Raw genomic sequence first — 13,885 nt, 5'->3', positions numbered from 1 at the left:
AGTTGCCCAGGCGGGTCTCGAACCCACGGGCTCAGGCAATCCACTCACCTCAGCCTCCCGGTTATTCTTAAACCTGCTCTTCTTGGCCAGTAACTGAACTGGAAAGCCAGTGTCCTGTGCAGCCCTGGGCTTCTTGCCCTGTGACAATGCTTCTGTACTGCCCTCTCCCAGCACTCCTTCCCCACCACCCCCAGTGCTTCTCACCTCCTCAGCACCTACCCACCTAACCTTTCTTTGGCTGACTTTCTCTAAGGATACAGCACCCTGATGGCTCCTGGGGAGAGGATGAGCCTTCTCCCACACAGGCTGCCAATCCCAGGACCGGCATGTGCACCCTCCCTTTGATTGTAAAAGAAGCTCATTCACAGCAGAACTCCAGGAAATACAGACAATATTAAAGAAGAAAAAATTTCCTGGCAACATAGCCACCTAGAAATAATCTTACTAATCTATGGCTGGTTTTTTTCCTCTTTGTTCCTTGCATATTTAAAATCTGTATCAGCCGGGCACAGTGGCTCATACCCATAATCCCAGCACTTTGGAAGGGCGAGGTAAAAGGATTGTCTGAGCCCAAGAGTTTTAAACCCGCTTGGGCCAGGCGTGGTAACTCACGCCTGTAATCCCAGCATTTTGGGAGGCAGAGGTGAGAGGATTGCCTGAGTCTAAGGGTTCGAGACCAGCCTGGGCAACTTGGTGAGACCTCATCTCTATTATGAATCAAAAAATTAGCTGGGCTTGGTGGTTCGTGCCTGTAGGTCCAGCTACTTGGAAGGCTGAGGCAGAAGGATCACCTGAGCCCAGCAGGTTGAGGCTGTGGTGGCTGTGAGTGTACCGCTGCACTCCAGCCTGGGCAACAGAGTGAGACTTTGACTGAAAAAAAAGAAAAGAAACCAGCTTGGGCAACACGCAAGACCTCGTCTCTACAATAAATCAAAAAATTAGTCGTGTGTAGTTGTATGTGCCTGTAGTTCCAGCAATTTGGACAGCTGAGGTAGAAGGATTGGCTGAGCCCAGCAGATCGAGACTGTGGTAGCCATGAACATACCACTGCACTCCAGCCTGGGCAGCAGAGTGAGACTCCAACTCAAATAAACAAATAAGTAGATAAATAAAAGCTATATTATATTAGCTATACATCTTGTATTTTTTTCACTTGACATATTGTGAGTTGTCACCAAATAGTCTTAGAAAATATGATGGGTTTTTAAATATTTTGTATATGTGTGTGTTTATATATACATGTACATATTACTTATTTTTTTGTTGAGACAAGGTCTTGCTCTGTTGCCCAGGCTGGAGTGCACTGGTGCAATCACAGCTCGCTATAGCCTTGAATTCCTGGGCTCAAGTGATCCTCCCACTTCAGCCTCCCAAGCATCTAGGACAACAGTCGTGTGCCATGACACTTGGCTAAGTTTTTGATTTTTTTGTTAAATAAGATCTTGCTGTGTTTCCCAGACTGGTCTCAGTCTCCTGGGCTCAAGTGATCCTACTCCCTTGGCTTCCCAAAGTGCTGGATTAAGCCACCATGCCTAGCCCAAAAATATACTTCTTAATATATTATTATTTATTTAAATGTCCCTTTTCGTTAGACATTTAGTGTTTTTCTGTTTATTTTGCTGTTACAACAAATGTTACAATATTGTTGCGACTAAATAAGCCTATCTTTCTGGATAGATTTCCTGGAGATGGGATATTGGGTAAAATATGAGTAGGAATATTTAGAATTTTTTTTTAAGTGGACATCGTACAGGTAAAGTTTGGGCCTCCCTTTGATCCTCACTTTGCCTGGTTTGAGATTAGATGCCCTTGTTGATGTTGTGTCCCCCCTCCCCCAACTCCAGCAGTATCCTACTACTGCTAATCCCTTTCTTATAGTATTATGGTAAATATTCAGGGTCTGCTTATGAGTGAAAACATGTGGTTTTCTGTGTTTCTGTGATAGATTACTGAATATGATAGACTTAAATCCATCCAAGTTGCTGTGAAGTCCATGTGTTTGTCCTTTTTTATGGCTGCATAATATTCCATTGTGTATATGTACATTTTAAAAATCCAGTCCAGTTTTGATGAGCAGCACAGTTGGTTCCATGTTTTTACGATTGTGAATGGTGCTGCAGTAAATATGTATGGAATTTTTTTTCATTTATCCTTTTTAATTTTTTATTTCTTTTTGTTGTTTTGCTTTCCTTTTTTTCTCATTTTTGTAATAAGGTCAGTGCAAAAGATAGAACTTTTGATGCATATTATCACATTGCTTTCCAGAAAGTGTTGCACTAATTTACAGTCCTGTTAGCTGCTTGTGAATGTGCCTGTCTCACTGTGCCCCCTCAGCTCTGAGTGATGGGTGTCATCATTGTCTTGCCTCTGCATCTGTCACTGCTCAGTGTGCTTTTTTCTAGAGAATGACTCTATGGTTGATGTTACACCTACAGGTGTTTGGGTTTCATGAGCAAATAACATCGTTTCTTCATCTCTCCTTGACACATCAGCTCACCCGACGATTGCCGCCCATCAAAGAAGCTAAGCCTCGGTTACAGAAGCTCTTCCGGGACTTCTGGCTGTATTCAGTGCTGATGGGATTCGCTGTAGAGGGCTCAGGTAGGGGAAGACAGAGTGCAGGGTGAAAGTATCGGTGAGGCCATACTCAATAATTATGAGTGTGAGCACATTCTAAATGAGTTCAAATGTAGCTGCTTCTTCCTGCAAGTATTTTGCAAGTGTTACTCTTCCCAGATGTGGTTTAAGATGCTGAGAATGCCACATACCTTAGGAGAAATCTGTCCAAGTTAGGTAACAGACTCATTTCTGTGCCCCATTTTTGGAATTGTTGTCTCAAAGAACCCATGACTAGAAATTGTCAGAGTCAACCCCACTGCAGCGCTTCTTGACTGAAGCAATCACCTCAGTTATATTCACTCTCTTACAGGACTCTGGCCAGAAGAGTGGTACGAGGGGGTCTGTGAAATAGCCACCAAGTCCCCATTGCTCACCTTTCCCAGCAAGGAGCCACTGCGGTCCGTCCTCCAGTATAACTCAGCCATGAAAAATGACACAGTCACCCCTGTAAGGACTCACGTCTCATTTTTGCTAAGCTCTCTGGGCTAATTAGGGCAGATCCTTTCATTGTCCTTATTAGCACATGTTGCCAGCCACTGGACCTGTTTCTCTTGTGAAGTGCCCATGAACCCTGAGTGTTGCTCTCCTTTCAGGCTGAGCTGAGTGAGCTCCGCAGCACCATCATCAACCTTCTTGACCCCCCTCCTGAAGTATCTGCACTCATCAACAAGCTGGACTTTGCCATGTCCACCTACCTCCTATCAGTGTACCGTCTAGAATATATGAGGTATGTGAGCCTTCGCTTCCATGCATATCCACATTCTGGCAGATTTTTTATTGCTGTGCCCTTCTAGGCATGACACTTTTTCAATTCCTTCCAAGGCATGTAAGCTTTCTGAAGAAACAAGCAAAAACACTTTCTGCTTTTCTCATGTGCTCCTTCATGAGCACTAGACATCACACCTGAGAACACCTCCCAGTGTCTAAACTCCTTTATCATTCCTCTCTCAGAGGAAATAGGCTTCTGAGCAGTAACAGTTAATGTTGCAAACTCAGCTCACTGACTGGACAAGGGCCCCTCCACAGACCCAGCCATCACTGAGCACGGTTCTAGGATATTTACTGAGCGTGAGTTCTAGGACATTCACTGAGCTGGTTCCCAGGACCACAGTTGAGTTCAAACAGCAAATGCAGCACTTGATGGGGCTAGCTCCAAAACAATCCTGCAAGTGGCCCAATGCTCAGGAAGTACCTGTAGCCACAGCAGCCCTAACAGCAGTAGTGACTGTTAGGATCTATAATTGTCATCCTGATGACATCAGTAACTAACATGGATTGAGTGCTTGTGCTGTACCAGGTACTGTGTTAAGTTATTTATTTACGTGTTTATATGCCCATTTTACAGGTGAGGACACTGAGACCCTAGCAGTTAAGCACATTATCTAAGGTAGTAGTAACCCCTGATGTGGATTGAAGCCTAGACAGCCTCCTAAGCACTGTGCCATACTGCCTCTCATAAATGAAGGCTGGAAGTAGCAGCCAGGATGCACTGAGCCCGGCTGCTGTGACTGACCAGTGTGGGTTACATAGATTCACTGTGGTGAGACCTGGGACACCCTGGGATTGCAGCCAAACACAGTAGATACAAAACAGTGATTCCCTGTCATCAAGAAAAGGTCAGATTACACTTAGCTTGTTTGTTTACGTCACTAGAGGGATGCAGTAAGTTTTAGAATAATCTCTTTCTCAAATGACTTGAAATTGAAAGTATTGGTTCTTAAAAGGAGAGATATTTGGAAACCAACACTATTTTAACCTTTCTTTGGTGCCACCAAACCCTCTGGTAAAGAAATTGTACTTGAAAGCTCAAAATACAAAATAAATGAAGGCTGTTTTGGTTATGTGGGAATGTGCCCCACCTTTCTGCTCTGTTAGCTCGAGGGCTCCACATAGAGCAGAATGTGGACACCAGTGACCCATTCTCCCCAGAGTCCCACAGAGCCCAAGGAGTTATGACTTTTTATTCTGTTCACTATATATGGCTTTTATTTTTAGTTATAAAAGTAATATAAAAAACATTACACAAAAACTTGTAAAATAAATGGAGGGGGAGCCGGACACAGTGGCTAAATAAGGTGCTTTGGGAGATGAAAGCGAGAGGAATTGCCTGAGTCCCGGGGTTCGAGACCAGCCTGGGCAACTTGGCAACACCTCATCTCTACAATAAATCCAAAAATTAGCCAGGCATAGTGGCGCACATCTATAGTTCCAGCTACTTGGAAGACTGAGGCAGAAGGATCGCCTGAGCCCAGCAGGTTGAGGCAGTAGCATGCCACTGTACTCCAGCCTGAGCAACAGAGTGAGACTCCGGCTCAGAGAGAAAAAAAAAGGTCTGCCGGGGGGACCACTAAGCTCACCACCCTCCCCTATAACCTGTTAGTATAGCTCCTTCTAGTCCTTTTTCCAGAAAATATATTTTCAAAGAAAAGCCAGCCAAAGCAAGCATATATATCCTAACATGTATGGCTATGGTGTTTTTTCTGCACCTTGCTTTTTTCACTTAACACATTCGTAATTGGCACATTTTTTACTTTCCTAATGTTTCCACAGAGCATAAGCATGGTTTTAATCTAGTGTGTTTGACTGGAAGAGATGTCTCCAGACCCCCTCAGTCATGTGTTTGAAGGCAGGGCTATCTCTGCTTCCCCCACAAGTGTACCCCTGAGTGGTTTTCTCAGATTCTCAGGACAAGTTCTTGAGTTACCTGGCAGAGGAGGACTCTAAGAGATCACCCACAGCAGTTCCCATGGGCCCAGTTCCTGGCCTGGGCTGCCTGCCAGGCCCCTGAGAGCACTCTGTTATAAAAGTTAAAAAAAAAAAAAAAAAGTCCAAGACAGGAGGATTGCTTGAGCCTGGGAGTTCAAGACCAGCCTAGGCAACACAGTGAAATCCCATCTCTACAAAAAATCAAAAAGCTGGATGTGGTAACATGAGCCTGTTGTCACAGCTACTTGGGATGCTGAGGCAGAAGGATCACCTGAGCCTAGGAGGTTAAGGATGTGGTGAGCCATGATCGTGCCACTGCACTGGCCTAGGGCAGTGAGATCTCGACTCAAAAAAAAAAAGTAAAAATAAATGTGGTACATAAAACAAAAAAATAGAAGAAAAAACATTGAAATAGTATAGAAGATGTTAAAGATGAAAAAATACAAATCTCACCTTCCTAGCTCTGTATACCCCATTCCTACTATCCCCACCCTTACTCTAGTCTCTTAATTTTCTCTCTAGAAGTTTTCTATGCATAGGCAAACATATGTATACTAACATGTATAGCTGTGGTGTTTTATCTACACCTTGCTTTTTTCACTTAACACATTCTCAATCGGCAAATTTTTTACTTTCCTAATACTGAAAGTAAATTTTTAAAAATCTGAAACTGGTTGCCACAAACTTCTGTCATTAAGAACATATGAAATGTTTTTTTCTAGCCGGTCTCAGTGGCTCAGCCTATAATCCCACGCCTTTGGGAGGCTGAGGTGAGTGGATTGCCTGAACCCATGAGTTCGAGACCCGCCTGGGCAGCGAGACCTCATTTCTACAATAAATCAAAAAATCAGCCGGGCGTCGTAGCGCATGCCTGTAATAATTCCGGCTAATTGGAAGACTGAGGCGGAAGGATTGCCAGAGCCCAGCAGGTCGAGGCTGCGGTGACCGGGAGCGGCCACTGCACTCCAGTCTGGGCGACTGAGCGAGACTCCAACTCAAAAAAAAAAAAAGGTTTTTTTCTAAATTGTCACCTTTTTCACAATACAGCAGAAAGTTGCGGACATATCCAGTATTTGCCTCAGACACCACTCTGACTAGCATTCTGTACTTTGTATTTTTATTCAGAATATAAACTGAATATATGTTATATATCATATATTATATAATATATATTTCTTCATTAACATTGCATCATTACATCATTATCTGTCTCACTATCACTAGTAAGTTCACTGGATTCACCTTTGACTTTGGAAATCTCATCAGCATATATTTCTTCATTTTCCATAATTATGGTAAATTATTTTTGTTTTGTTTTGAGTTGTAGTCTCACTCTGTCACCCAGGCTGGAGTGCAGCGGCATGCTCACAGCCATCGCAGCCTCAACCTGCTAGGCTCAAGCAGTCCTTCTGCCTCAGCCTTCCAAGTAGCTGGAACTACAGGTGTGAGCCACCAGACCCGGCTAATTTTTGGATTTATTATAGACAAGGTCTCGCCAAGTTGCCCAGGCTGTTCTCAAACCCCTGGACTCAGGCAATTCTCTTGTTTCCACCTCCCAAAGTGCTGTGATTACAGGCATGAGCTACCATAATTTACCCAGCAGGTAAATTATTTTTAACATTGAAGTATGAAAGCCCTTAAATATCAAAATACAAGTATACAGCACTAATTGCAGCAAAATAATGACCAACTTGCAATTTTTACCAACTACACAAATCAGTAACAACATTGCACAGTCGATATCAGATTATCTCAATTTTTTTTTTTTTAACTGGAGTGCAGTGGCATGCTCACAGCCACCACAGCCTCGACCTACTGGGCTCAGGCGATCCTTCCGCCTCCGCCTCCAAGTAGCTGGGACTATAGGTGCATACCACCATGCCTGGCTAGTTTTTTTTAATTTGTTGTAGAGATGAAGTCTCACCAAGTTGCCCAGGCTGGTTTCGAACCTGTTGGACTCAGGCAATCGTCTCACCTCCACCTCCCCAAGTGCTGAGATTACAGGTGTGAGCCACTGCATCTGGATTAATTATTTCAATTAACTTTCTCTCTCCTTGCCTCACTATTCACTTTCAAGCAAAATAAAATAACATAAATCATATGACAAGATTGCAGCATTCAGAAACAGAATTTGCTAAGATGTAAATTCACATCGGTGGCAACCAGGAACAGTATTTGGAATGACGTAAATTCATATCAGCAATCATGAATGAGTTAGTAGTATGCCTTGGATATTTTTCTGTAATGGCGCATATAGAGAGCTACCTCTTGTTTTGGTGGCTGCATAATGTGTCATCAAATGAGTGTACTTTGGCTTATATGACCAGTCTCCTACTGATGAATAATTCAGATAGTTTCCATTTTGGGTAATCCTCATGCATGTAACCCTTAAGGTATATCCCAGGGGTGGCATTGTTGGGAGGAAAAACATGGGAATATTATAATAGATGGTACATATCGCCCTCCATATACAGTATATGCCTCTATAAATGGTGGAAGGATCTGTTTCTCACAGCTTCACCAATTTGGAGCAGTGTCAAATCTGGAATAGGGAGGGCCTGAATTTTTCAAAATGTATTTAAAGTTGTTCTCCTTGTTAGGGTACTGCGTTCAACAGATCCTGATCGCTTCCAGGTAATGTTCTGCTACTTTGAGGATAAAGCTATCCAGAAAGACAAATCTGGTAAGCTTATTCTTATGGTACTCTCATAATGAATTGAGCATTAGTAGGATAAAAAGAAATACTACTTATTTTTTGTCTACATGTAGAAAATAGTTTTGTGAACTTGGATACTGCATTGGAAAGATCAGTATAAAACATATAACTTTAAAATATATGTCTTGTTGGGTCTGCCACTGGTGCAAGGGCCCCAGACAGAAGGAGGGTCAGGCTGGCCCACCGTCTGTGCTTAAGTGTGCTCCAGCACCCATCTAGGGACCAGAGTTCCTTGGACAGTCACTGATGGACCTGCAGCATCTTGCTGTTGGCAGAGGACAGTCATGTTTTTTAAATGTCAGGAACAGAGTAAGAGTTTCAAGGAACCAAATTGAAGGGACTCTCAGTAGACAAATGATCATAATTTGAACATAAATATGACATTTTTGTTCTTTTGCTTGATTGAAACAAGTTTAGATTGTGAGAGGTATTAGCTCAAAATGATATTCTGAAAAAGAGTAAAGTTTAATATAAAATGCATAAGAAGATAGTTGTAATTACAAAAGAAAGGTGAGTACACTGGTAGGTAGGTAGGTAGATGGATGGACAGACAGATAGGTGTAATGTTTGTTTCTTCCATTAAGTGTTTGTGAAGTAGAGACCTGCAGTTTCTCTTTGTGTAAATGGGAAAGAAGAAGTACCAGGAAAGAGCTACATAGTCCAAGAAAAGTCCAGCACCAGCAGTAGGAGGACCTGGTCTCAGAAAGTAACCATGTAGAAAAGGCGTGCAGTAAAAAGGGAAGACATAGGAGTCCCACAGAGAAGCCAGTTAAAGTTGTTGTGCTAGCTAAGGCCTATAAAGAGAGCTGACTACAGGCACGTCCATTGGCACCAGGGTCTCCACACCTCAGTAGCCCTGCTGTAACCCTGCGGTGGCAATGAGACACCATGGAGGGCCACCATCAAGGCAGCAGGCCAGGCTCTGTTGGTCATATCTGAGTCAAGGCCAGTACCATTTTTGACTGTTTCAGAATACAAAAGTCTGTGTGAAACATGGTGTTATAATGAAACATGTCCTAGGACCCTGAGTGTGCAGAGGGCCTCGATGTTCTTTAAAAATCACCCCAGGGCCAGGTGCAGTGGCTCACACTTGTAATCCCAGCACTTGGGGAGGTGGAGGCAAGAAGATTGTAGTCTTAGCTAAGAAGACTCTTAGGAAGACAGAAGGCATAAAACTATTACAGTTACCAAAACTCTAGTAAAGCAAAACAAAGCTAAGTACAGGAATGAAAAGAAGAGTTAGAAAACTGGAATGGTACACAGGGAAACTTTCTGGACTGATGGAAATGTTGTCTTGTTGGGTGGTGGTTGTGTAACTGTATACAGTTGTTAAAAGTTGTCAAATTGTGCATATAAAATCTGTGAATTTTATTATATGCAAATTGTACCTTGATTTTTTTTTTAATTACAACGGGCTAATGTTAGAGTTTTGCAAAAGTTTATTGCCCCTGCCACCCCCCCACCCAAAAAAAAAAGAGAGAGAGAGGCATTAAAATGGAGACAGCAAGCCTGGGCAATATAGTGAGTCTTCGTCTCTAAAAAAGTGAAGAAACTAGCTGGTCGTGGTGGTGCTCATCTATAATTCCAGCTACTTGGGAAGCTGAGGCAAGAGGATTGCTTGAGTCCAGAAGATCAAGGCTGTAGTGAGCTATGATCATATCACTGCACCCCAGCCTGAGTGAGGCCCTGTCTCTAAAAAATAAATTTTTTTTTTTGAGTTGGAGTCTTACTCTGTCACCCAGGCTGGAGTACAGTGACACGCTCATGGCCACTGCAGCCTCAACCTGCTGAGCTTAGGCGATCCTTCCACCTCAGCCTTCCAAGTAACTGAAACTACAGACGCATGCCATCATGCCCAGCTAATTTTTATGATTTATTGTACAGACGAGTTCTTACCAAGTTGCTCAGGCTAGTCTCAAACCCCCAGACTCAGACAATCCTCTCACCTCGACCTCCCAAAGTGCTGGGATTACATGCTGAGCCACCGTGCCCAGCCTAAAAAAATTTTTAAAAAGGAGACAGCAAAGAAAAACACTAAAGACTTAGTATAAGCACTTTTTGGTTAGTTTTTATGTGAGGACACTAAGTTTGATGTGTAAGTGTTTAAAAATTTAAAAGACACTGAAATATTAGACCCATGTTTTAATTAAATGCTTAGAAAATTTGACTAAAATATGTAAGGAGGTTTGGGAGAATCTGGGTGAATTTTTATTAACTGTGTGAGTAAAATTTTTAAGGAATGCTTATTGATAAATCCTTGAGATTAACAAATTTGGTATTAATAAAGTATAACTAATAGTGAGTAGTCCTTCCCATGCCAGAAACCATTGGTGCATTGACGAATTCATCAACTTGTTCTTGTCTGTGGAGAATTATTTCCAGATACTTTTGGTACCATTTTTTTCTTTTGTTGAAAAATCAGTGCTTGAAGAAATGTTCTTTAAAAATCACCCCAGGGCCAGGTGCAGTGGCTCGTACTTGTAATCCCAGCACTTGGGGAGGTAGAGGCAAGAAGATTGCTGAGTCCAAAGGATTTGAGACCAGCTTAGGCACCTTGGTAAGACTTTGTCTTTACAATAAATTTTTTAAAACTAGCCGGGTGTGGTAATACACGCCTATAGTCCCAGTTACTTGGAAGGCTAAGGCGGAAGGATCACCTGAACCCAATGGGCCGAGGCTGCACTGGCCATGAGGATGCTACGGTACTCCAGCCTGGGGGACAGAATGAGACTCTTACTCAAAAAAGAAAAAAAAAAAAATCACCCCGGGGACTCAGATGCTGCTTCATGTAAGACTTTCATCCAGTAAGTCCTTTGCAGAGCCATTCACACTGCTGTACAACAGAGTCAGGAAGTTAGGTGTATACATTTATTTTTGCATTTGGGAGCCAGTGGGATTGGTGAGGAAGGAGAGCATGAGGGTTCTGGAAGCCCCCTCTACTGGCAATTGGGAGAAGGATTGGAATGAACAAAGAAGCAGTTCAAGGCCGGGGTAGAAGGTATAGAAAGGCAATTTACAAAGGAAACCTCTTCCAGGAGTGATGCAAGATTAAGGTGGGGAACATACTCAGAGTATCTCATACACACACCCCAGGACCAGTTAGGGGTATAGGAAAGACACCTCAACCACTGGCTGAGCTGCTCATTGATTCACTCCCCTCACTCATCCACCCAGTGTTTGTGCTGGGATTCTTTGGTTCTAGGAGGGAGAGTAAGCAACAACAAAAAATAGAAACTGACAACCTCTGTCTTAGGAGGCTGCATATGGTGACTCAAGCCTGTAATTCCAGCAATTTGGGAGGCTGAGGCGAGAGGACTGCCTGAGTCTAGGGGTTTGAGACCAGCCTGGGCAACTTGGCGAAACCTCATCTCTACAATAAATAAAAAAAGAAATTATCCAGGCCTGGTGGCTCGCTCCTGTAGTTCCAGCTACTTGGAAGGCTGAGGTGGAAGAATCACCTGAGCCCAGCAGGTCGATGCTTCGGTGACTGTGAGCATGCCACTGTACTCTAGCCTGGGCAACAGAGTGAGACTCCAACTCAAAAAAAAAAAAAAAAAAAGACAATCTTAGGAACTTTGCATATTTTTCAGACAAGACCTTAGGAAACAAAAGAAAAAAGAACCTAGCACATGTTGCCAGCCTCCTAGAAAATATCTATAGACGGAATTGGATTTATTTTTGAAGCTAGATATTTCACTCGCCCTTCTCTCTGAGCTGTTTTTCTGTTCTTGTGACATCAGAGGAAATTAAATTATACTAGGGATTGATTGCTATTCACAATGAAATTATATTTATTTTCACAGTACACTGTACTCTTCCACATGATTTCAAACTGATTACAGTAAGTCCCCTACATATGAACCTTCAAGTTGCAAGCTATCTTTTTGGGGCAAGGGGAGGAATAGGTGTTTAATCTGATATCATGAAATCAGGGAGTAAGTTGGTGTATTCACTCCCAAAAAAACTTGTTCCAAGTTGCAAACTTTCAAAGATGTGAACGTTCATCTGCATATCTAATCAGATAATCTAAGTTTATGTGTCTGGCATACATTTTCATATATATGCATCCTCTACAAGTGGTTGTGCTTTTTTGTACTTTACTTTTCTTTATTTAAGGAGGCACTATTAGTTTTTGAGGCACTGGACCCAACATAGAACAGTTCGTGAAGGTTGCAACAGTCATTCAGAATGCAATCTAGTGCTACTACAACATCTATGATGAGAAAGAAATAGCTACTCCCCAGACATCACTAAATCATTTTTTCAAGAGGGTAGATAGATTTAAATCCAGGAAGGAACCAGAAACTGTGTCATCAATGTCAGGCATGAGTGAATTTGCAGCTTGCCCTCTATCTCCTATTGCTAATGAACCTTCAACTCTATCACCTCCCACCTCCTCTTCCTCCTTCAGTTAGTAACTCTTCTTGCCTGGTCACTCGATGCCAGCCCCTGTATGCCAGCTGTTGTACTGTACTGTACTACTGTACTTTTCAAGGTATTATAAGATTAAAAATGTTTTATTTTTGTTTTTTATAATTGTGTGAAAAATATTACAAGCCTATTACAGTACAGTACTATATAGCTGATTGTGTTAGTTGGGTACATAGGCTATCTTTGTTGGACTTACAAACAAATTGGACTTACAAACTCACTCTCAGAACAGAACTCGTTTGTTATAGGGGACTTACTGTATTTGGTTTTGTTCTAAGCATAGTACTTAGGTTAAGCCAGTAAATGTGCATCTGTTGAGCTTATTTCCCTCTTTCTTTTCTCTCCTGAAACATGAGAGATAGTAAATAAATGTCTTTGGAGACACATATTATTGATGAATTTTCATATGCCAGGAGAGAAGGCATATGAAACATCTAGCAGCCCCATTGAAAAGGAGGGCTTCGGCTCAGCCTATAAACCCAGCACTTTGGGAGGCCAAGGTGAGTGAATTGCCTGAGCTTGTGGGTTCAAGACCAGCCCAGGCAACTTGGCGAGACCTTGTTTCTACAATAAATCAAAAATTAGCAGATGCCTATAGCTCTGGCTACTTGGAAGACTGAGGCAGAAGGATTGCCAGCACCCAGCAGGCCAACACTGGGGTGGCCGTGAGTATGCCATGGCACAGAGTGAGACTCCAATTCAATTAAAAAAAAAAAAAGAAAGAAAAGAAGGGTTGCAGCCTCTGCAGATATAAACCAAGCTTCTGTGTATTCCTGGAAGCTCTGGAATGGAAGGGCAGGCACCTGCCAGCTGCCCAGTTAGTCAGTGCACTAGTAATCCAGAGCCAACCTTAGGGGCTCTAAGGAGACTGGCTTTTTTTTTTTTTTTTTTTTTAATTGGAGTCTCACTCTATCGCCCAGGCTGGAGTGCAGTGACATGCTCACTGCCATCACAGCCTCAGCCTGCTGGACTCAAGCCATCCTTCCACCTCAGCCTTCCAAATAGATGGAACTACAGGCACGCACCACTACACCCAGCTAATTTTTTAATTTATTGTAGAGACAAGGTCTCACCAAGTTGCCCAGGCTGATCTCAAACTCCTGGCTCAGTCAATCCTCTGGCCTCCACCTCCCAGAGTGCTGGGATACAGGTGTGAGCCACCGCGCCTGGTGCTTATCTTGCAGACATGCCTCCACATGGCTCCCAGAGGGTTTGGGGGTGGTTATATTATCTTAGTTTGTTCCTACTCCACGCCTGGGTGTGGGTATTTGTACCACACAACTCCCCCAAACCCTTTACAGATGAGGAAACTAAGGCTCAGAGAGGGCAAGTCACCATCTCAAAGTTGCATAGCTACACCGCAAGCTGTGACTCTGGGCTTCCCCAGTTTCAGAGCCCAGGGCTCTCCCGTAT

At 42.9% G+C, this 13,885-nt stretch overlaps 1 protein-coding gene across 2 annotated transcripts in view; it reads left to right on the top strand.

Moving 5' to 3' along the window:
* The window catches only part of PI4KA (phosphatidylinositol 4-kinase alpha), a 141,258-nt gene that overhangs the window by 85,126 nt on the left and 42,247 nt on the right, over positions 1–13,885 (top strand). For both annotated transcript variants that reach the window (XM_008068808.2, XM_008068809.2), the window contains 4 exons: positions 2,493–2,601; positions 2,930–3,066; positions 3,213–3,346; positions 7,926–8,008. In XM_008068808.2, the coding sequence (XP_008066999.1) occupies positions 2,493–2,601; positions 2,930–3,066; positions 3,213–3,346; positions 7,926–8,008 (463 nt within the window). The remainder of the gene's footprint in view (positions 1–2,492; positions 2,602–2,929; positions 3,067–3,212; positions 3,347–7,925; positions 8,009–13,885) is intronic.

This window comes from Carlito syrichta, unplaced genomic scaffold, assembly GCF_000164805.1.
Source record: "Carlito syrichta isolate Samal-C Ts95f unplaced genomic scaffold, Tarsius_syrichta-2.0.1 Scaffold311553, whole genome shotgun sequence".
NCBI classification, from domain to species: Eukaryota; Metazoa; Chordata; class Mammalia; order Primates; family Tarsiidae; genus Carlito; species Carlito syrichta.
Note: the sequence above shows the minus strand (reverse complement) of the source record. Positions and strands in the feature narration are given on the sequence as shown.